Source organism: Drosophila bipectinata, chromosome 2L (genome assembly GCF_030179905.1).
Source record: "Drosophila bipectinata strain 14024-0381.07 chromosome 2L, DbipHiC1v2, whole genome shotgun sequence".
NCBI lineage: Eukaryota > Metazoa > Arthropoda > Insecta > Diptera > Drosophilidae > Drosophila > Drosophila bipectinata.
The window spans coordinates 15,346,485-15,371,175 of record NC_091736.1 but is presented as its reverse complement, the minus strand read 5'-3'; the positions used below and the strand labels follow the sequence as shown (position 1 = coordinate 15,371,175).

At 39.2% G+C, this 24,691-nt stretch overlaps 3 protein-coding genes across 3 annotated transcripts; 2 read left to right on the top strand and 1 right to left on the bottom strand.

Moving 5' to 3' along the window:
- The first annotated feature begins 9,503 nt into the window (after window positions 1-9,503).
- On the top strand, window positions 9,504-10,217 carry LOC108125779 (trypsin alpha). Its single transcript, XM_017242107.2, has one exon. It carries the CDS (start codon window positions 9,504-9,506, stop codon window positions 10,215-10,217), a length of 714 nt encoding a protein of 237 aa, XP_017097596.2.
- A 3,103-nt stretch (window positions 10,218-13,320) lies between these two features.
- LOC108125905 (uncharacterized) lies at window positions 13,321-17,031 on the top strand. Its single transcript, XM_017242247.3, has 3 exons — window positions 13,321-13,948; window positions 16,479-16,705; window positions 16,766-17,031. Exons 1-3 carry the CDS (start codon window positions 13,400-13,402, stop codon window positions 16,938-16,940), a joined length of 951 nt encoding a protein of 316 aa, XP_017097736.2. The 5' UTR covers window positions 13,321-13,399; the 3' UTR covers window positions 16,941-17,031.
- LOC108125904 (Golgi-associated plant pathogenesis-related protein 1) lies at window positions 16,952-17,739 on the bottom strand. Its single transcript, XM_017242246.3, has 3 exons — window positions 17,471-17,739; window positions 17,187-17,413; window positions 16,952-17,125 (listed from the first exon to the last, which is right to left on the bottom strand). Exons 1-3 carry the CDS (start codon window positions 17,663-17,665, stop codon window positions 17,038-17,040), a joined length of 510 nt encoding a protein of 169 aa, XP_017097735.1. The 5' UTR covers window positions 17,666-17,739; the 3' UTR covers window positions 16,952-17,037.
- Between the last annotated feature and the right edge of the window lie 6,952 nt (window positions 17,740-24,691).

Genomic DNA, 24,691 nt, shown 5'->3' with positions numbered 1-24,691 from the left:
TTAGAGCCCGGCTGAGATACACTTGGACGGCAAATATAAATATAAATCAACATGCTACTGCTGCTTTCAAATGGCATGGGTGTGGGGTCAGAAAAGAGTGACCGACCGGGGCAATGGTCAGAGATAATATCTAGAAAGTTTGCGACGGGAGGGCCACAAAATGTGGGCCAAATGAGGGGAGGAGCAGCCATAGAAGTGGCTCAATGAGACCCACTTGAACCGAAAGCCCCAACAAATGCCTAGCTGGGCCGAAAGATTTTTAGTTATTTAGAAAACCGCAGAGTGCAAAATGCCTGCCGAATGTGCCAATTTCCCACTCCCCCCGGGAGGATGAAAACAATTAAAAATTCGTGTCAAAATACGACAAACGAGTACTTTCAGCCAAAGAGGTGGCAAGCATTTTAAATGCATTTCAAGGTTCGTGCACCGCACACGCAATGTGGCACAGCGATTGCGTGGTGCAGCACACCGCCGATCCGAAAGGTGGGCTGGTTCATTTAGCGCAAATTAATTTTAAATTACAGAAACGCCGTGGTTTCGCCGATCCATCACCGGGCGGGTGGTTGCCTTTAATTAATTGCATTTATACCACCTCGTAAATATACATTTCAGCTTTTTTTTCTGGCATGCCCCGCCCTTAATTATAATTTGCATTTAATTTTTGCACCACTTTTGGTTATGCTTCGTTAATTGCAATGCCGTCACATGCCCGGGGTCAAACATGGGTCAACAGGCCCAAACAATAAACAAACTAAGAAAAAACCTTACGTATACGCCATGTATTTTTAAACATCTAGGGTGCCATCTAATGTAACTGTGTAACTTGTGCCATGTGCTATTAAATAAGTTTTTAATTGAAATCAATATTTCAAATGCTATTAATTTTAAATTTTATGGGATAATAATTTAATATTCGCAAACTAATTTAAGTTTGAAACATTCGTCTTCGTCTATCCTAGACTTGTCCCTCCTAGAAATACAATTTGATTTAATTTATCTTAAAGGATAGAAGCCCCCTTCTGTTCGCTGGTATTTTTGAGTTGAGTTCTTTGCAATTTTGCGGCACTTGACTTGCTCGGTTTATTGACACGCCCCGCACACGTCAATCATTCAATGACAGACATCCAAACACTCGACTTGAGGAGCAGATTGACAGACGAGCCCTGAATCTCCACCATAACATACTATATACTACATAGTACTTTTCCCTGGCTTTTCTTCGCCTCTGTTGCCTTGAATTGCCCCAGAATCTCGATGGATGTTGCATGCCCCAGACACGCTGCAGCTCAAGTGCAACTCAACCCCTCGTCGATCCAGTAGACGACTGTTTTCGTTGTTGTTGCTGGGCCAAATATTTTGTATTCAATCCAAACATTTGTCAAGCCATTCAGCCAGACATGTGATGTTGAATGCTGACTGCTGCCTGAAAGTGATTTTCGATTTGCAAAATTGATTCGATTCTGAATGGAATCGACTTTGTGGCACTGTCCATACACATATGAGTTGTTATGGCATTTTGTTTCCAGCAAACATAATTCGACGCAAATACAGGGCTAATGAGCCATGAAAAGCTCTCCACGTAATTCGCTCTGAAAGTCTGTAATTAATGCCATCAGTAATTTAAATGTCAATCTGGAAATCTCATAGATAAAAATCAATATAAAAAACATTCCTATAATAATAATAAAATTAGAATGGATTTATTATTCGACTAGTGACTGGTAAATTATAATCTAGCTTTGGAAATGTTTTGTTTTCCCCGATTTTCTTCGGCCTGAAATTAACGACTCGCGCGCTTTGTTAGCCATTTGTCAAATTAAGTATACGCCATGGTGCCACATAAATTCCCACAGATAGAGAACGGCCGCGGCCTGGTAAACGGATACTTTGTCTTGCTCGAATTTTAATTGAGTACATTATAGGGATGGTCGGCATGTTAAGAACCTTTTCTGAATATTAAACGCCATTAAGTGTCCCCCAATCGGCCATTTTGACTAAAAGGACTTTTTCCACTTCCGTTTCGCCGCTGATTGATTGCCGGCCATTTCGTAATTAGTGACACATTTAACCATTCATTCAATTGGGCCATGTTTGCTTGCGGGCCGCACATGTTTGCACATTTATTTGCCTTTTGTTTTGCCAACTGCCTCTGTCTCGGCCAACTGCCACTGCTACTGCCATTGTCAAGTGAAAACATACCAGCTTCCAGGCCGATCAGCCTGTTCAATTAACAGAAAATTCTCAAATTTGCCATCCGACAAATTTGCAAATTTTGGGCAAATAGCAATATGAGTAAATATTTGCCGAGGTCTTTAATTAAGGTCCAATTAAAATTGATGTAATAAACCACAAGCATCTGTAATCAACTTCCGTACAAGAAGGTTATATTTTAAATGACTTTTTAATTAATTTGATGAATATTTTAAAACTTGAAGAACATCTCACTTGTCAATTTAATTAAGATGGTTTTGTATTAAATGCTTATTAAAAGTGTTCTAGTCTAGACTACAGAAACAGAAACTTAGTTAGTTTTAAAAAATATTTTTAATCTATTTAAGAAATTTATCTTTTAAAATTTATGTTAAACTTCTTGACCCTAAAGTTTCTGTATAAGCTATTTCTACCAAACTATTCCATAAATCATCAAGTTCAAACGAAATTGCCCAGAAATCCTAAGCCATCCCGAAAGTCTTTGCATAAATCTCAGCAAAAACTTTTGAAAGCTTCACTAAAATAAAAATGCATGAAAATGCTAAAAAACAATGGAATAAAAATTATTATAAAAATATTGAAATTATACGACAGACTTTCTTGTTATTTTGTTACGGGCCAGGAAACGCAATGGAAAACAATAACTAGGCCAGGCCAACACTATTTTCATTTGGCTCGGCCAACTGGGAAAGTCAACCGCCATCCGGCAGTGACTCCGGCTTTTTGCCTAGACCACGGCTGTGACTACGGCTCTGACAACGTTTTCCGTGCTTCATTCTACGGCTCCAGCCAAGCCAGTTAACCGCAATAATTTATGCCTTTGAGCCGTGTTCAAGTCAAAGTCTTTTGTGTTTGTGGGTGTGTTGGCTCTGTGAGTGTGTTGGTCTGGTCCTTGTTTCTGTGTTTGTGTGTGTGTGTGTTTGGCAACATAATTTTGCCTATTAAAGTAAAACACTAACAGCGCTTATCATTACAGCGTTGCACACACCACGGGGAAAACAACAACACTAACACCACAACAACAACGTCCATCTCAGTTACATAGCGCATCCTTTCGTCGCCGCCATTTTGTTTAGTTTATTCCATGGTAGTGTGTGTGTTGTGCTTGTGAGTGTGCCGGGGGAGTCTCTGCCTCGCACTTCCTAATGCAAAAAAGCGACTTTTCAGCACAAATTTTTAGCAAAATTAAAATATTTATGTTGCCGACGTGCTTAATGCCCGTGCTGTTTCACTCACCTCCCCGTTCCCCATATCCCCTGTCGCAGCATCACTTCCAAATACACCATTACCCTCGCCTCGCAGAAAAGCCATCCAACCATACCATTCTCTTTAGTTTTTCGGAGTGTGTGGGTTTCCCGGTCGTGACTACGTGCGTGGTCCCTATTCCGGATCCAGACGATGATGAGCAGCGGTTTTTGTACCCTGTCCAGGGGGAGAAACGTAACTGTTTTCAGTATTACCCTTCTAAAGGTGGTCACATATTACGGTATTCTTAAAGTTAAGGTCCTGGAGACGTAATGCTTTAAAGAATGTTTTAAAGACAGGGTTACAAATATTTCTTTCTTTGTTTCAAAATATACTTTATTGAGTCCTCTCAATATAATATTTATTATATCAGGGAACATATGTTTATTTTAGACTAATTCATCAAACTATACATTTTTTTATTATTTTCAATAAAAAACATATCTAATACCTAAACTGACAATAATAATTCAAGTACCATGGCTGTTCAAAAAGTGCATTCTTTATTCGATATGATAATTATACATTCCTTTCCTGTTTTAATGCAACTGCACTAACACAGACGCACACAGCCTCCCACACTGTCACGCACACAAAGGCAACTGCCCTGCATTAACATCCTTCCTGTGTCCAAAGAACGACAACGCCGGGCGACACTGCCACTTAATGTTCGCGCTTTAGCAATATGAGATGCGGAAAACTCGCCGCCCAACCCGTCCGTGGAAGAGCTGCAGTTACAGCCATATTAAAAACAATATATTTGCGTCAACTTGCGCCCCGGCCATTTATGGGCCCTTCAATGGCCATTAACTATTTACATTTCTGGTTGCACTTTGTACTCGCCGATGATTAACGGCCGTCTCAAATGGCCTGCACTTTACTGGAAATCCTTAAAGTATCATTAAGACTGAGAACAGAAGGACCAGTGACGTTGGAAGGGAAACAAGAGAAAAAAGTAAATTAAAGGAAGCTCCTGAGGCGTTGTTCCACTTATTCTCTGGATATTTCTTTTCTCGGACATTGTTTTTTATATTTATTTTATACATTTTTTTGTTCTTGAATTTTTTGTTCGTGGCTCTTGCGTTTGCCTTTTACATTTCCCATTTTGCCGGCGTCTGTTTCTTGTTAAAAACGCTTGAAATTTATGACTATTTTGGGACCTGCGGCAGCTTGCTCGGCCGAAATGCTCTTAGATTTTTCAACTCTCTGCCCTTTGCGGTTTGCTTCCACAGGGCTCCTTTGGCCATCCATTGTCCCGGCTTGTGGTCACGGGGTTTAAAGTTTAAACAATTGCAGATTTGTCTTTTAATTGTTGCCTCTGCTTTGGCCCAGAGAAACAGAAAAATGTTTGTTTTGGCATTTGCCAGGTTCAGAGATGAGAAAGGTTATATTTTTTTCCGAAATTTAGAAGTTAAATTAATTTCATTTACTTGCTCCCTTTCTAAACACTCCTTTGAGAATCAATGAAAACATTTTGGAAAGGACTAAAACAACTTCCTCGATTGGTTTACACCACTCAAAGGATGCTCATGGCGAAAGTTTGTCCAAACCCATGAGACAGGCAGTTACTTCTTTTACAACTCTTCTTCTCAATTTCTCAGTCGACTGCATTTGATTTCATTTCATTTCTCAAGCCAGCCATGACAGATGGCAAATAAGTTGCTCATACGCCACGTTGTGCACCGCACACGCAGGACCCGACAAAACGGATGGATAGAAGAGAGCAAAAGATCTACACATCCCGCACATGCCACAGGAAAAAAAAATTCAATTCAATTCCATAACAAATCAAGTGCAAAACAGATGTCCATCTTGAATATCAAGCAATGAAAATAAAAACGGAAATTAAGTCCCATTGCCAACAGAAAATAGTTAAAATATTCAATACCGAAAATTCGACTTCTGACCTCTGACTTGGACCCTATTTTTTCTGAGCTTTGTTTGTTGTCGTCCTGCAAACTTAAATTTAAACAACTAAAAGCTTGTCTCTCCATCTAGCCCTGCGAAATGAACAACAAAAGCCCGGGCTGCTGGTACTGCAACTGGGAAACTAAAACCCATAAAAACCGAAACCGAATGTGGATGATGGAGAGTGTTTGTGTCGATGGGACTGCGGCCGCATTTCGCACAAATATTGACACATGTGCGGGCTTCCAAAGTGCACCGCCACCCTTGCCCTCCAGGATCCCAACCTGTCCGACCATTAGATGATTTATAGGTCAGAGTTGCCAACCGTATCCTGATCCGAAAAGGGAAAACAAAAGCGAAAACCCAAACCGAAATCGAAAACGAAAATAAAATCGTGGCTCAGCGATTGACAGGACAAAAGCGGATGCTGTTCCGACTGCCAAAAAGGACTTGCAGCCAAAAATTGCAACAGACACTTTATGGACGTAACACACTATACTAGATATCCACCTCCTGCTCCAGCTCCTGTGTCTCTGTCCCAGGCAATTAACGAAAATTGCTCTAATGAAAAATACTTGGGCAAATGTGGTTGCCACTGACAGGAGCCGCAGGTGGAGCAAAGTGTTGGATTGCACACGCTTCTATTGTTATTTAATAATGAACTAGATGTCGGAACAATGGATCGGATAGATTCGGGTCATCGAATGGCACCAGACTGGTCTGCTAAAGCCCAAACCTGAAAACAAAGAGCAGGACATATGAAAATCAATATACAGGATACCGTTTCGCTATTGTTTTTACAGAAATTTATGAACTGGCCAGGTGCTTTTGGGTTTATTTTTAGGTTTATGTTCCAGGTTTTTGGGATCCTCAATTCAATTTTTCTTTGGCTCCTTGAACCTTTCAACTTCCCATATCAGTTCCCTGACTTTGGTCTATTAACTATTCATAACTTTGAAATCAATTTTTGCATTCAGACTTCTTCCATTTTTTCTGTCTCTTATTTGGCCTGAAAGCAAAGCACTTTAAGGTGTCATATTCCACAATATTCTGGCCATTCCACACCCGAATCGTGCTGACCATGGCAGGTTGGATATCACAGGTGGGGAGCTGAAATAAATTCAAATTTGTAACACAACGTGTTTCGGAGGCAAAAAAAAAAAGAATTGAAATTAAAAATTTTTGCTGTTAGCAGGAATGGGATACAAGGACAATAACACGGTAGAACCCACATCAAGCATTTGTCCTGCTGGCATTTGCTTTTCACTCCATCTCCAGCACCATCTCCATTTGCAACTGTGTGTGTCCATGCATAATTCCGGTCCATGTCCTTGGTTAGTCCTGCCACTGAGTGTGAGTGTGCTTGTGTCATTGTTGTATGAATATTCGTGTGGCAGTCGCTCGTTTATTTGCTCGCATTACAATTACCAAAGGACCGAAAGGACCTCGCTGCCCGTACACGTACGCAATTTGTTTGCACACCTCCACTTCGAGGACAAGGGGCAGGACTAGTGTTAGTTTGCCCAGTTACACAAACAAATTAATTTCGGCCAGACACTCGAAATGTTTAGAACATTTGCCAATGTTTGTAATTGAATATTGTGCGAGTGGCGAAGAGTGGGCCGGGAGCAGGACGAGGCTATTTCCAAAAGGACACACCAGTGGGTCAAATTATGCAAAACTAATTATGATTATGGGATAGCATTGTCGCCAGTTACTCGCTAACTAGAATCGAGGCCAGGATGCCAAATAAAATCGAATTTCAGTTCAAAATTAACTTATATTATATTTAAAACGAAAAATTGTATGTCCCTGTAGGCCAATTATTTTTTAGATCATCAATATTAATGGCACTGATGGATGAAAATTAAGTTTGCAAAATTACACCTATCTGTAATGTAAATTATGACAGGTTAAATTATTTTTTAATGCTTCGGTTAATGTAGTTTTTTTGTATTTTTAGTTTCCATTTCTATTAAATCTTTAAGTAAATGCTTTTGGGGGAAAAAATAAAACACCACCAGAGACAAACAATTCTTTCCATGAATATTTGATTTTATTTATTTGCCAGCGGAAGTTTTGAAGCGGCGACTGCATGTACAGGATATTAAAAGAACACGTAGTCATGCATGTTAAACGCCAACGGTGGCATATGGAGCCTGTCAGCATAGCAGTTTTATTTATTTTTTTTTGTGCAAATCTTTATTTTCAAGTCTTCTGGCCGCCAACTTCCTTTTGTTTGCTGTCAGAACGTTAAGTGTTAAAGGCGCCTTTGTGGGCCACAGAGAGAATTTTAATTAAAACGACTAATGAATTTTTAACAGGACTTTCCAGGACTTCTCCGAGGCCAGGCGACTCCTCAAAGGCAAAAACAAAAAGACAATCCCCAGAGTCAGCGAATATCCAGCTCGTCTGTGGTTTCTTTACTCTGGATGTTGGCACTTTTTTCCCGTGGCTGAAATTATGACCACAAAAGCAGCTCCAAAAAGTCATCACGTGACCACACAATTGTGCGGTCAACACGTTGACCCCATCCCCAGATCCTTTTCGCCTCGGCCCCGATGATCCTGTTGGCCGAGTGCCCGACCCTCGAATTTTCCGTGCTAATGACATTTCAACTATTTTAATCTTTGGCTTCTCTCTACACTTTTTTCCACTCAGCATTAATTAAAGTGCAATTACTTTCGGCTGCGGTCTCATGTGTGAAAGACTTTCCAAAAAGGAATGAACATCCTGCGGTTAAGGTCTGCGCAAATCCTTGGAGATAAGCCCCAAACAACTTTCCGATTAAATTGACAACCCAATTAGCTAAGGACTCTCCGGGCCGACCGTAAATACTTCGAATATCCGACAAACAAACAGTAGCAGGAGATTGCATAAATCTTCGCCAAAAAAAAACGAGAAGGACCAGGATAACAAAGCAGCACAGGCATCCTGACTGTCTGCATTAACCCGATGGCTGCTCTTGGCATTATTTAAAATCACAGAGCCTTCAAATTGCATTTTAATAGAATTTATTGCGCCGAACCGATTTGGCCAAACGAGGAAAGTACCCAGAGCGGATAGCCCAAGGATCCCAAAAATACAGAAAAAATAGTCAAAAAAAGGAATCAGTAGGTCCTGGGAGGGAGAGAATAATTGCGCGGGACTGCAACACTTGACTTTCCGTGTTGTTTGGAGCAATAAAATGCTATTCTCAAGCAGTCGCATTGATATGCCAGCAAACAGCGGAGGGAAAACCCGAGAAATGGAAAATGGGAAATGGAAAATCCAAGGGAGAACGTGGAGGAGAGAAAAAAGGATACGATAACAATGGCAGCTGAGCTCCCGGCTGAGCTGCAGCAGGAAGGGATTGGGAATCCGGAATCCCAGGCTCAGTGCAGTCGAGCACATCAATTCCGCCGTTTCAGTTTCACAATTCACAAATGCGAATCCTTCGCCAGGACGAAATGCATACAGCCAAACACAAATTATTACTTGGCTTCGCTCCAGAATGTTTTAAATTACAATTTGCAAAATATATATATATATTTATATTTATGTACATGTCCTTCACAGCAGGCTGCCTGAAGGAAAAGCGAGCAAACTGCACCCACAGGAAGCCATTTAGTTCGGCTTGCCACCCCATCCCCCCGGGGAGGAACTCATAATTCTTTCATAAAAATCAACAACCAAATAGCAACTGCTGTCTGTCGGCCCGAAGATAAACTTTGCTCTGCCACTTTGCTAAATAATTTATCTTTCCATTTTGCAATGCCTTTCGGTCACCACTGCGTACGCGTGATAATTATGATTACAATAAAAGGTTTTCAAGGAAACTGAGGGAAAGCTTTAAATAAAATACGTTTTAAAAACTTTAAGTTAAAAGCCAGTGCCCAGAAAGAAACAACAAACCTGTTTAAAGCTTTAAGCTCAATTTAAAAATTTAACTGAGTTTTTAAATACAATAACTGGCTTAAAAAATTTTAACAATAGACCTCAAAAACTTGACCTACTTCCTTATACAAATAGTATTTTTGTAGATATATTAAAACTAGGCGATCCCCTTTTAAGTTGATCATTAATTCACCAACTTTACAACCAGTAATCGCGCTACAAAAGAACCAGAAAAAATGTTTTTTAAAAGCCTAATTATTATTATGGCTATATCACCCACATTTAGCCAAACAATTCTAGATGAATTACCCATAAGAATACAACAAGTTCCCTGGCAAGTTTCGGTGCAAGTCAATGGCAGACATATATGCGGTGGAGCTCTATATAGATCAGACATAGTTTTGACTGCCGCCCAGTGTGTCAAAGGTCACAGAATCGAACAGATATCAGTGCGGGCGGGTTCTCTACTCCGCAACTTTGGAGGTCAAGTGATCACGGTGAGAAAGGTGCGAATGCAAGTGCTTGGGATGCGATCCAGTGATGTGGCCATTATTCTGCTGAGTTCTACCTTCAAAACTGGCTATAATATACAAGCCATACCATTGGCTAGTTATTCGCCCAAAGCTGGAACCCGAGCCACGGTATCTGGATGGGGACAGCTGGGAGCCATAGTTCCTCCATCTGAGATACTGCTTAAGGTGAACCTTAACATTGTTGATCAGATAAAATGCTCGACGGAAAATGTAGCGAAGCAAAGGATAGTACTGGCCGATGAAATTTGTGCTGCACCCCGGGGCATTATACCGCTGGCATGTCAAGGATTCTCTGGAGGTCCTTTGGTTTCCGCTGGTACTCTGGTTGGCATCGTTTCCTGGAACAATCAATGTGGTTTCCTCAATATTCCCAGTACTTATGCAAATATTCCCCTGCTTAAATTATGGATTGAAACCACTTCTAATCTAATGAGAATTTTATAGAATTGAAGAATGATCTTAAATAAACTTCATTGTTTTAATTTTTAAGTAAATATTCATCAGAAGTAAAACTACCCAAATATTTACAAATTGTTTTCGATTACCTGTAATAAAGAATACAATTTTTTCTTTCGCTGCTTGTATTTTAAAATTGAAATTTAATTCATTTTCATTTTATTCTATGATCTGGGGACCATGGCTCAGATGAATATTATTAATACGGCCCATAAGCCCAATAAATGCTCATGATTTCTCTCTCGATGTTCGCAGGATGTTGTTTTTTTTTTGGTTCTGTTGTTGCTCGATGGCTGTGCATTTTTTATGGTTATGAGCTTTATTGTAATGACCATTAAAATTGGCATTGTTATGACCCTTGTCTGGTGGCAGACAAGAAGGAGTTTGACCCACAGAGTGAATATGACTGAGTGACATCCAGGGATGCAATAGTGATTGAAAGGATATTAAAATGTTAAAAATGTAGGAATGTATTAATGGGGTTTTTATTTGATTCTGTTAAATTTTTGATTCAGTTTAAATTTTGTAACACATTAAAGATCTTTTCAAAGTATTTCAATATGTTATTAAAAAAGTATTAAAGTTTTAAATGATTCAATTTATTTATTTTGTTTCTCTTTTAAACTTAAAAATAATTAATAACTATTTATAATATAATTTTTAACATATTTACTTCAACCCTACGCAAATCAGCAGGAACGACAGCAGCTGCATTGTAAGCTTAATAATTACAGCGCACACATATGCAACTGGAACACGCATACCCACACAGATACTTACACACACACTCTCACATACACATGCAAACAATTGCCGTTGCATCTGCGAACAATTTGAACATGGCGAACTGAAAACTGAAAACAGAAAACTGAAAGCTGAAAGCCAAAGGGGGAAAAACCTGCTGGAAAACTGGCAGACATTTGCACGTCGTCAGCGTCGACACATTAAAATAAATGAGACTTTTGCCTTAAAGCAGCTGTAGGTGATGCTTACCGTTATTGTTGTTTCTGTTCATGTTGTTATTGTTGCATTTTCAGTTGCAATTATTATTGCTGAAGCATTTTCACGTTTTTCCTCAACGCCTTGAAAATTACACGCAAATTACAATGCATAACGAAGAAAAATAATAAAAAAAAATAAAGAAAGACTACCAGGAACTTTCTACGCTCTTTGCTCCTTTTTCCACGCATTGCCACACCTTCTGACCTCATTTACCCTTTAAAAATAAAGGGTAAAAAACAAATACAACAAGAAGGAGAAAAACTTCTGGGTGCCTGCTTAATTACATTGTACAACTCATTGGCAGCAGCCAGGAACGATTCATTGCCAGACACACCAAATTGAAAGCTGAAAACTGTGATCCGGATTCCGGACCTTTTTTTTAAGGAGGGAAATGCGAAGAGATTTGAGGAAAATTTGCAGGCTTTTGTTGGCCCATTTTCTTTTGTGGCAATTAAATCGAACTTTTGTCTGCGGCTTTTTGACAGCTGAATGCATTTAACTGTCCGACAAGGTGCCAAATGGCACAAAAGACGCCTGTCACAGCAGCGAAAATAATGCTTCATGGGGATGAGAATCAGATTATAGTAAAGTTTTCATTTAATGAATGTTTTTTATTGAAATTGAATCAAAGTAGGGAAAAGCCTTAAATAAGAATATTTTTTAAGCCTTCATTCACTGATTCTAATTAATATATGGTATTTTATTACTTTAACAAACCTTTTTTTTATGTATAATTTTTTATATGTAATTGCATATATTTATATAAATATATATGCAAAGTATGCAATTAAAATATTCTACTTCAAAGAGTCATATTCCCGACTCTCAAACCTATGAATATTACGTATACGCCCCCTTGCCAGTTATTTCTTTCACAAAACTTTAAAATATCATAGTCTACTTTTTTGCAGCCTTCTTTGTTGTCAAACAGCGTTTCTCATATTTTTTTCAATTTAAATTTATTCCTATTGTTCTTGGCATTTTTTTCAAGCATTTCGAATATTTTTGTGGAGTTGCTTTTGTCGGTGGAAATTTCTGTGGCATGATGCCAGCCAACTTTGATGTGATGCTAGACCTCCGTGTGTGTGTGTGTGTGTCATGAGTGGGTGTGGGTGTCATTGTGTGCGTCTACGGGTATTTGTCTTGGTGTTCTTGTCACTTGTTGACGGTGTGAAACTGAAGCCAACAGCAACAGAGGCGCTCGCCCTTCGGCTGTCGCTCCTGAAAGTGGTTTATTGGGTTAACGGTTACGGTTACGGCCACAGTCCCGGGTTACGGGTAACGGGTAACGGGTTACGGCATAACGGTGGCTTAAAGTTACTGCCACAAAAGCCAGCAGGGTGCTAAGCAGATTGGCAAGTTAAAAACCTTTAGTGTCGTACAAATCTGCAGTAAGAAAATCTAAAAATTAACCCCACTTTGCTGAGATTTTTACAATCAATGTTAGTTCATCATTAGACTGATTGGCCTGTTTTATAAAAGTTCCCAACAATTTGTCTTAATTAATAACCATAACATTTGTAAGCACCACATTCAATAAAACACATTTTTATAGTCATAATCAACATTCCATAAACACCCTCTTTTTTCATTACAAATAAATATGGGATAAAGTATCATAAATATTTGTATCCTCATCCATCCAACACCCCTGACATCCCGTACAAATAAATATGGGATAAAGTATCATAAATATTTGTATCCTCATCCATCCAACACCCCTGATATCCCGTAAAAAATTCCATTTTAATTTCCATGGCCAAGTGACAAACAGTCAATCAAAAGCAGGCCCAGAGTGAGAGGTTAGGCGGTGGAGGTCTGGAGGCCTGGAGGCCATGCTGTTACCATAATTCCAAACTTGACACCTTTGTGACCCGAAGCCACCCGCAGCTCGTCCGCGCCCACGCGGAAATTTATGGCAAAAATTCAAAATTAATGATGTGTGACATGGAATTGTCGCCAAAAAAGTAAGCCGAAAAAATAGGATAAAATTAAAAATGCAAAAAAGAGAAAGGGGAAACAGGACCAAAGTGAATTAAAACCGCCGGGATAAACGAAAAATTTCCAAAAAGTTATGAGGCAGCACGAACGGTAGACTTTTGGAGTTTCGTTTTCCTTCACATTCTGTATTTTAGTAATCGTTTCAAAAACAATTTTTTTCATCAAAAATGCTCAAAAACAACCAAAAATCCACTGCCAAGCCACCCGACGAGGTATGTCCTGAAAAACAACCTGTGCAGGCCATTCAAATACAGGACACCAAGTACATGGCCTGCGATCTAAGGAACAGAGGTCCTGAAAAGTGCCAGAGCTGTCTCGAAAACTTGGGCCCCCAAACCTTGAAGATTTATGCTAATTCTAGAAACTATCTGGCCTGCGAGGTTAAGAGGTCCTTGCCCGACAATCTCCACAAAACGCATCTAAAGCCTGAGCCATTAAATGCAAAGGACACGGACCATTTATGGCATTGGAATAACTTAAAAAAATGCCCCCCACACATTTTTCCAAAATGCCCCCCAGTGTCCAAAACTCTAAAAACAAAAGAAAAAAATGTGGGCTTAAACTGCGTGCTAAACTGCATTCCGCCAGAGCCCTTCGCACCTGAGATCGTCAGGAGTGCCGTTCTTAAGGAAACAAATAAATATCGGAAAATGCACTGTGCCTGTGTTCTGAAAATGGATGAGGATGTGACGAAGCATGCGCAAGAATGGGCAGATGTAGGTGAAAGTTATCTTTAATTTTAACATTCTTATACCCTTTTCAAAGCGTATTATTTTGATCAAATGCAGTAAAAGAGTCATCTCCGACGCTAAAAGAATTTACATACTTGATCAGGATCACCTCCTGAGTCGATATACACATTTCCTTCTTCCCGTCGGTCCGTCTATATCCTATGGCTGCCATACAACTGATTGATAGGAAATGTCATTACTTGTATCATAATTCAGTATTTTTTTCAATAATATGACCCTATATCTTATAGCATCCCTAAAAGTAAAAGAAGCTTGGAACTTTTTTTAATATTATTACTCGAACTTGGATATTAAATCAACTTCGGATTCTTGGGATTGTCTTGGGATTTTAATGCAGAGTGTTGGCAAATCGATCCACAAATCGTTTAAGGTACTCCGCTTTAGAATCGGATGAGAATTGGGAAAGATATAGCTATCACTGTGGGCCATATAGGGAAAACCCCATTTTCAAGGGATCCCATCACAAAAATGGACAAAAAAACTGAAAAATATTTTGTCTTGGGATTTTAATGCAGAATGGTGGCAAATTGATCCACAAATCGTTTAAGGTACTCCGCTTTAGAATCGGATGAGAATTGGGAAAGATATAGCTATCACTGTGGGCCATATAGGGAAAACCCCATTTTCAAGGGATCTCATCACAAAAATGGACAAATAAAAACTGAAAAATATTTTGTCTTGGGATTTTAATGCAGAATGGTGGCAAATCGATCCACAAATCGTTTAAGGTACTCCGCTTTAGTATCGGATGAGAATTGGGAAAGATATAGCTATCACTGTGGGCCATATAGGGAAAACCCCATTTTCAAGGGATCCCATCACAAAAATGGACAAAAAATCTGAAAAATATTTTCTCTTAGGATTTTAATGCAGAATGGTGGCAAATTGATCCACAAATCGTTTAAGGTACTGCGCTTGAGAATCGGATGTGAATTGGGGAAGATATAGCCGACACTGTGCGCCAAATAGGGAAAACCCCATTTTCAAGGGATCTCATCACAAAAATGGACAAAAAAAACTGAAAAATATTTTGTCTTGGGATTTTAATGCAGAATGGTGGCAAATCGATCCACAAATCGTTTAAGGTACTCCGCTTTAGTATCGGATGAGAATTGGGAAAGATATAGCTATCACTGTGGGCCATATAGGGAAAACCCCATTTTCAAGGGATCCCATCACAAAAATGGACAAAAAAACTGAAAAATATTTTGTCTTGGAATTTTAATGCAGAATGGTGGCAAATCGATCCACAAATCGTTTAAGGTACTCCGCTTTAGTATCGGATGAGAATTGGGAAAGATATAGCTATCACTGTGGGCCATATAGGGAAAACCCCATTTTCAAGGGATCCCATCACAAAAATGGACAAAAAATCTGAAAAATATTTTCTCTTAGGATTTTAATGCAGAATGGTGGCAAATCGATCCACAAATCGTTTAAGGTACTCCGCTTGCGAATCGAATAAGAATTGGGGAAGATATAGCCATCACTGTGGGCCATATAAGGAAAACCCCATTTTCAAGGGATCCCATCACAAAAATGGACAAAAAATCTGAAAAATATTTTGTCTTGGAATTTTAATGCAGAATGGTGGCAAATTGATCCACAAATCGTTTAAGGTACTGCGCTTGAGAATCGGATGAGAATTGGGGAAGATATAGCCGACACTGTGCGCCAAATAGGGAAAACCCCATTTTCAAGGGATCCCATCACAAAAATGGACAAAAAATCTGAAAAATATTTTCTCTTGGGATTTTAATGCAGAATGGTGGCAAATTGATCCACAAATCGTTTAAGGTACTGCGCTTGAGAATCGGATGTGAATTGGGGAAGATATAGCCGACACTGTGCGCCAAATAGGGAAAACCCCATTTTCAAGGGATCCCATCACAAAAATGGACAAAAAATCTGAAAAATATTTTGTCTTGGGATTTTAATGCAGAATGGTGGCAAATCGATCCACAAATCGTTTAAGGTACTCCGCTTTAGAATCGGATGAGAATTGGGAAAGATATAGCTATCACTGTGGGCCATATAGGGAAATCCCCATTTTCAAAGGATCCCATCACAAAAATGGACAAAAAATCTGAAAAATATTTTGTCTTGGGATTTTAATGCAGAATGGTGGCAAATTGATCCACAAATCGTTTAAGGTACTGCGCTTGAGAATCGGATGAGAATTGGGGAAGATATAGCCGACACTGTGCGCCAAATAGGGAAAACCCCATTTTCAAGGGATCCCATCACAAAAATGGACAAAAAAACTGAAAAATATTTTGTCTTGGGATTTTAATGCAGAATGGTGGCAAATCGATCCACAAATCGTTTAAGGTACTCCGCTTGAGAATCGGATGGGAATTGGGGAAGATATTTTCCTAACCCAAGTTAGCTTTCCTTTTTGGTTTTAAATGATTGAGAGCGAATTGCTCAACAAATCGGTCTTGACTTTTTCTTAAGGCCTAATTATATTGAATTATAATTTGTATTACCTTAGCACTTGGCCGCCAATAATCTTTTGGAAACGCGACCCCTTCCCACATACGGTGAGAATATTATGTGTGCCCGCAAGGATCTTTTCTGTGTGAAAAAATTATTGAAACTTTGGTATCAAGAAAAGTATCACTATGATTATTTGAAACCCGGTTTTGGTCTTTATACAGGGCACTTTACCCAAATGGTTTGGCAGAGTAGTCAATACCTTGGCGTTGGCGTGGCTTCAGAGTAAGTATTTTTTGAATAACATTTTTTTCATTATTTGAAAGTTTTATTTCAATATTTCAGTAAGACTCATGTATGGTTAGTTTGTAATTACCATCCAGCAGGAAATATACGACGATTTTTTAAAATAAATGTCCTTCCACGAAAATTGTTTCTCTCGGAGTCTGATATGGAATCCACACATCCAGAAAATGAAGAAAATAAAGGACCGTGTAAAAATTCTAAATATTACTTATAAAGCCAAAAAAGTATAATATTGTATGATTTATTTCAAAGGCAGCTTGTTATAATTTTATAAATAAAGAAAGTTTCATCAATTTAACTGGGAATTTGGCTTATTTTTTTGGTGGCACATTGTCTTTGAATTGCCCGACCACGTTTCCAGGTGGATTGTAGTTGCAAACCACCCATGTTCTATCCGCCCTGTAGGTTGGAAAATAGTTAAGACATTTCAAAAAAATTATGAAAAATATTCAAAACTTACTTTCGCGCCACACCGGAACCCATTTCTTTGGATCCCTTCCATATTAACTGGGTAAAGTGCCCCGCTGTTGGTGCAAATTGTGCCTTTTGGAAATCGTAGCTATTGATTTCCCGATACCACATTTCCACGGGCAGATCACCAGTGACGTCCATTCCGCCGGAAAGAAAAATATTTTCCCCGAACTTGGGATTTGGTCTATGTTCCATAGCGTTCTTATCACGAAGGTGCTTAAGGATATTTATGAAAAATTGCTATAAAATTTAAACAAGTAGTGGTTTTCTTACATTAGCCCACTCCTGGGCTATTTTATTCAGTTCGGCATTAATCGTCAAAGCTGGACATCCGTGCATTCCCCGAAGTTTGTTGGTGGTATTGAAGACCTCCTGCAGGAAGAGTTCGTTGTTGGCCTTGGTGTCCTGGCCCCTGGGACCCGGGGTCCTTTCGTGGGTTTTTGGAATAGGAGGTGGCTTTCTAGCCATGTTTAGAATGTTTCCCTTACGGGGTTGGGGGAGTGCCCAGACCCAGTCCAAAAATTGAATATTTAATTAATGACATTTATGTATCGGGTAAATGGAAATTTCATAATTTACAAATTTTACAAAGCTCCTCAGAATTAAAAATAGAATACTCATATTTCTTGTATGGGCAATCACTCAGAAGTGTCTACGTTTGCGGCCTAAACACTTTCAACCCGCTCACATAATCTGGCCTAAACACTGAGATTAGCATTGTGATTGATACCGCAGACCAGGAGCACACCCATAGACATAGATTAGACAGGCTGTCAGAGGTTTTCCCTCCACAGCTTGCATATCCTGTGTCACGCACAGGCTTCCGTTGCTGATGAATGGATTAGCAAACGTGACGTATGAGTGATGTATGAACACTGCGCCCGGTTATTAATGAGCTGCTGGAGTATTCTTTGCCAAGGATATACCAAACATATATTCAAATCGTATCCAACAGACTGGCATTAATTGCCGATTGAATCGAATATGCTTATCGAAGACCCGCAGCTGCCTTTATCGAAGTGCCAGCCTCGAAACATTAAATTATGTATTTGGTAGCTTGGGGGAGAGTGTGAATCCTTAATGAGATGTGCAAATGCAAATCAACAGGGACCAGGGATGTGCCTGCTTCTGCCAGAGATTAAGCCTGTATATAAAGTTATTCAGGACTCTCTGATATTATTGACATTTGGAGTTAAAGGGTTAGAAGATAGCAACAAAATTTGATGTTTATTCTGGCTTTAATTTAAGAGGCACCTAACTAGTTTTTCTTTTTAAAAATAACTTCATAGAGGCTAGCTTAATAATTGATTTAAAAAGTTAAAATCATTGAATCCTTTAGCCTTTTTTCTATTTTAAAAAAGTTTAAATTGGATTCCGTTTTTTAATAGGAGCCAAAATAAAAATATCCCTTCAGAAAAAAAGGCTTTAAGCCTGTCTGTTGCATTTTCCACAATTCCATGGGACCGACTCACAAATGTGATTCACAGTCGCATCATCCGCACAATGCACAATTGTGGTGCCGACAAAGTGAAGTGGAATGTGGGTGTGTGGTGGTGTGGTGGTGCGGTGGTTCGGTGATTGGGTTGGTGAATTGTTTGGATTGTAAAACTGGCCGCAGTCAAAGCGTAAAAACCCAAAGCGCACACGTTACTTTCCTGTCGATTTAATTAATTTCGCAAATTTGGTTTCGTTTATTTATGCATTGTTCGGTAGTGGGTCGGTAGATGGACTCAGGAAGGACTACTCTGTGCTCCCACGCAAAATAAATATACCCGCCACACTGCGATATCGGGCATGCGGGTATTATACATTATATGTTACAGTGCATATAGAGTCTGGTATCTGGACAAACAATTCGCATTTCCATCTACCGATTTCAATGGCAACCGCACGGCATCTGCTGCCGGATGCGCTCGATTGCACCACCTCCGATTGGCATACGGATTCTGGATTTAATTCCGATTGGGAATCCGGTTCCCATTGATACGAATTTTCCATGTTTTGGCATAAAAGAGATATCACAAAAGTTACAAACGAAATGGATATGAAAGCTTTGCTGTCAGAAAGAAATACCCATAATTTATAAGCCAAGAATAAATTTAAAAATTACTTTATAAAAAAACAGGTAAAAACTAGCAAAAGTAAACATTTTTATCCACATCACTTTCATTTTAAATCTGTTTAACCCCCGGTAAGGTTAATGAAAAGCTTTTCCGCTTTTCTGCTTTTTCTCTCCCATGGGAAATTCAATTAGTCCTGGGCCATTCGCCGCCCTTTGACCCTCGGTAATGTCAATTAACGATAAACTTCATAGCGACAGAAATAAGTCACTTCGAAAAAGGAAATCCAGCAAACAAAGCTTATTCCCCACTCGAGTCAAATGGAAATTCCCGTCTAAACGACAACAAATTTGCTACCAAATCGGTTTATGGCTTAAACGCAAAGTTTTCTGAATTGTTTTTTTTTAGCCAACAGTGGCTGTTCTTGGTTTTTTTTGTTGTTGGCAGGGATGCCTATCGAGCGACTTAAACCAACAAAAAATCCGTTTTGTGTTTTTTTAGCCAAATTTCCATAGACGACTTTTCAGCGCGGACATTTTTGGAAATTGCATTTGCATGTGTGCAGGTCTACTAGGTAGTCATATTTTGGGCCTCTCGGCCATAAAAGCCAAAATGTTAGCGGCTCAAACGGAACGGCAAGGATAGGATGCGAAAGTGGATTACGAAAGGGTATAGGCGAAATTTCTCCTCTCAAATATATCCGGCTGAACCACTAGCCGGGCATTCAAAAAAACTAAACTGAGAGAAATGGAAATAAAAGGCTTAAGCACTTGCAACTAAATGGCAGGATTTTATAGTTAAAGAATATTGATAAGGCTACAACTTTAAAGTTCTTTGTATATTACTAATATAATAAAGACCTATCTTATTTTTCCAGTGTTCTCAATCCCACATCACCCCCTGAAGCTCTCCCAAAATATCATTCCGTCTCCATACATTCTGCGTTGCACATTGTGAATTCTGGGTTCCATGCTCTTGTCTGCCAATTTCTGAGCACCTGTTCGAAACGCCACCACCTGCCATGGGTGGCGGGGATGGAGGAAGAGGACAACGATGGCCAGGTGGGCCACGTCTGAGTGCACCTCTTTGTTCATTCAATTGAGCGGGTTACAGTGCCACGCAGATCGTCTTTCCTCGGGCTAAATGGCCCAAGCCCAAGCTCGCTTTTTTTTCCGTAGTTATTGGCTTTCAGTTCTGATGCAATAAACTTGGCTAAAAGTCGCTGCATCAATCGCTAAAGGGGATTTCATCAAAGTGCTTGTGAAAAGTGCGTATATGTCGAAATCTGCAGACAAGTGAGAGATTTTAAAAAGTGATTTTTGAAAGTGCAACTTCAAGCATATATGCTTGAGGCTTTTGTTGGCTAAAAATATGAATGGCTGTGACTTCTTGTTAGTCCCAGTTAGTCTTAAAAACTTTTTCTTATTACTTTCCATCGCATATAAACTTTGAAAGTTTTCCCCAAATAATTGTTCAATACCAAGAATATGGGAATTCAATGCCGAAAAAATATTTCAATTTGCTGCCAATGACGGCTACCGATTCTCCTTTTTTTCGCCCAAAAAGTTTTGACCCATTTGAAAGGCTTTCATTGGTAAAGGCAGCTGCCAGTTTTTATTATGCTCATCAAATGGCTATAATTCAATTTTTCCAATCGGGGAAATCGCAGCACGATTCGCTATTCGCATACGTTTAATAAATGGTGAGGGCTATAAGCACCCTGGGACACGCCCTCCACTACTGCAAAAGGAAAAAAGTAAAAAACAAGAAATATATCGCCCCAATTTCCATGGTTTGCCCCGAAATTCCCGAAACGAGTGAAACAATCGTCCATTTTCAAGTTGAGCCATAAATCATGGGGGCATTGCATTTGGTTGCATTGAAAGTTTCCCATTTTCCATTTCCATTTCCCTTTGGCCTTTGCCCTTTTCCATTTAGTTTTGTTCGATGTATTCCTCCTTTTTTCCGACTACAGCTGACAGCCCCGCATTAATCATACGCACTGTGTGCAGTCAGTTTTGGCCAAATGTTTCTTTAAAAAGCCGTCCCAAGAATATTGTTGACATTTATTAAAACAATAAACAAATCAAGCTGTTGCATACACGTATCCAAAAAAAAATGTTTATAAATATATAACTCAGCTTTTACTGAAAAAGGATAAAACTGTGTGCTGGATAGGTCCTGCACATATTCATGCATAAACATGTGGCTCACGTACAGTGCATAAATATTTTAATTCTAGCCAAAAATTTGCTGATAGTTTTATGGACTCACCAACGAGACATGACCCAAGCTTGAGGCTCTAACCAAAAAATTCAGAAAAAATAAATGCATTTTTGTTTTTATTTATGCGCCTTTGGTCGGGACGGGCAAGTTATTTATGTACGTGCCAGTCTTGAATTTCAATTTATTTCACTATTTCCGTTTGGACAGAAGAAAATCTTATCCCCATTCAAAGTTCAAGCCAGATAAAAATTCTAAATTATGATGTGAGAGCAGAAGGTCCTTTGTGAATAACTAAACTCTAATTGGTTTTGTTAAGGCTTAGACGGGATAAATGAACTTTTAGCTCGTAATTGAATAAAAGGAAATTTCTTAATTTATAAAATTTCCAAGCTGTTGAATAGTATTCGTAGATTATTCGATTATTTCATCACTTAGGTCGTGCAACAAATTGCTAGCAAAAATATTATTCCTTTGTGCATTCTCGCCACTCGACAAGCTGACTTCCCCCAAACTAATTTGTCAAAAAGTAGTATTCTTCAAGGAAGCCCTGCTTCAAGTAAATCACAAAGAAACTGACAAAGAAAAAATAGAAGTTTGCGAAGCGTAAAATTTAAACAAACATATGTAAATATTTGTTTACTCTGGCAAATAGTTGCATTCCCCCACGAGAGCCAAGTAAGAGCTCTCCACCTTGTCTTCGTAAGTTTTTCACCAAGCCCTTACTTTTAACTTTGAAGCACTGAAAAAAATGCTTTTAAAACTATAGATAAACTTAAAAAAATATATCTTTTTTATCAAAGTAAAGTAGAAGACAGTTTATTTTCCTTCACCATATATTTTATATAATTAGCATATTTAACAATATCTCCCAATTTATTTTGCAGTGTCCTTAAAAAGAAGGAGCCAGCAAAATTTCGATTACCACTTTCCCCCACTCTGCCCGACCCCCACTCTTCTTTTCTCGAATTTCTTTCGCCTTTGCTGACTGCTGTTTACTGCTTCCCGTTGCACTTGGCCAAGAGTGCGCTCCATTGGGATGCAATTAAATACTCCGCATGAACGGACAAATAACAGTTGCTACTCTGAACCACCTGCATTGGGTCCTGTTTTTCCTTCTGCTGCTTTCTCCTTTCAGGAAAGTAACACAAAAATTGTGAATCGAGAGGAAAACAATATTTGTATTGGCTCGCTTTGAGAGTTTTTGGTTGGCTCTGTTTGTCATTTTGTGAGTTTCCGGTTGCAGCGACTGGTTCTTCAGATGGCTTGGAATTAATTAAAAAGCCAAAGGTTGATTATACTTCCTCCTGAGCTCTGTTTTTTTTTACATTATATGGAAATAACTCTTACCTTTTGGAAACTCTAAGCATATTATATTATACATTTTCCATAAGTTCAATATTTTCCTTTAACATTTAAATATTTATTTAAATTATATACGTTGCACTGCTTGACACTACTTGCATCTGTTTGGAGTGTCCTGGCTAGGATAGCAGCTGTTGATTCGCTGCTTGACGTATTTTAATTTATAATGCAATCTCTGGCTCGGATCGGCTCCTTTTGGGATTCTCGACATACCCTCAGTGGGGCGGGACCTTTGCGATTTCCCTTCCTTCAGGCACTTTTGTCTGGGAGTGCAGAGAGAAAAAATATCATTTTTAAAATAAATGTTTTAAAAATTTATGAACAAATATTATATGAAAATATATAATATTATAACAAATAATAACAAATATATATCAAAAAGATTAACTATAGTTTTGATCTTTGGAGAATATTATTAATAAGCCCGAAACACTAATAAAAGACTTATTATATATTATAAATAAACCTGGAACCATTTTTTCTCTCAGTGCATAAACAGCAATGGATATGGCTAAGCACGCGTGTTGTGTCGCCGTCTGTCGTGTTGTCTCTCGGATTCTCCGCTTTCTCTGGGTGTGTGTGTTTGTTGGTTTCTCTCGTGAGATTTACAACGTGACAGCGCACAAGTCCAAAAGTGGTAAATGAAGTGGGGGGATCCAGGGGCATAGAATTACAGGAGGGGCGCAAAGACCCTTTAGGTTGACCCACGGGGCCTACACCTGGGGAATGGAATGACTTCGACGACGACGACGACGACGACAGCGACACGTGCCAAGGACACTGATTTATATGTTTTCCATTTTTGTTTTATTAGCGGCCTCGTATCCCCACTCCCTACTCCAACCTCCGATCGCCCCGCCATGGAGAAACGTGCGTCGAATTAATGAGGACCTTCCGCTATCTCATTTCGCCAACTGTAAACCGGGAACTATTTCCCTACCCTCCTCTTGGCGCTTTAAAACGATCCGCTGAATGGGCGAATTAAAATGAGCATGAAATAATCATAAATTGCGCATTGGCGTATTAAAATTTCCATCGCTTAAAGTCAAGCTTCCATTTGCCAGACGATTGGAGAGGCGGCAGGACCTGAGAGGGGGGAGTCAACTGAAAAGGTAAAAACGGAAACTGCCAGCTCCAACTCCAACGGAAATGGCTGCGTATATCCTGGAATAGGAAGCCAAAGCTATCGCCATTGCTGGCAATAGTTTTGTGGTGCTTTGGTCGCAGATGCACTTCTATATTTTATGATATGAATAGATTGCAGATTGGCAGGATGCCGGGGCTGCAGGACATAAAGGCGGCTATCTGGGGGCATCCTGGTAAGCAATTTAAACACGGATTTTATCGGAAATTAGTTAAGCTTTCAGGGGGTGACATGAAAAATAAACAAAAAATTATGTTATACAAAATTTTTAAAATTATATTGTTTCAGAAAACTGGTCAAAATTTTGTTAAAATAACTTTAAATTTGTTATTCCCAAACAAATTTTTCCAAAGTATTCAAAATATTCACTTTTTCGGTCAACAACCTGACATCTTTCTTGTCGGGCAACCGCTGAATAAAACCGGCAATCCGCGTCGAGATTTTCATTTCAATTTGCTGCCAAAACTCCCACAGATGTGCAGCAAGGATTTCAGAGGGGCGACGGGATAAAGGATGGGTTGGTAAAATAGTGGGGGAAGCCAGGATAAGAGGACAGCAGACACGCAGTCGTTTTGGTGGCTCGTTGGTCAATTTAGTTTTAACGTTGCAGCTGCTGTTTTTGTTATCATTCAATTGCTGTGTGCACTGAGATTTTTAAATGGTAGGTGTAATTAATTTTATATTTTAGAGGGTACCCAATCT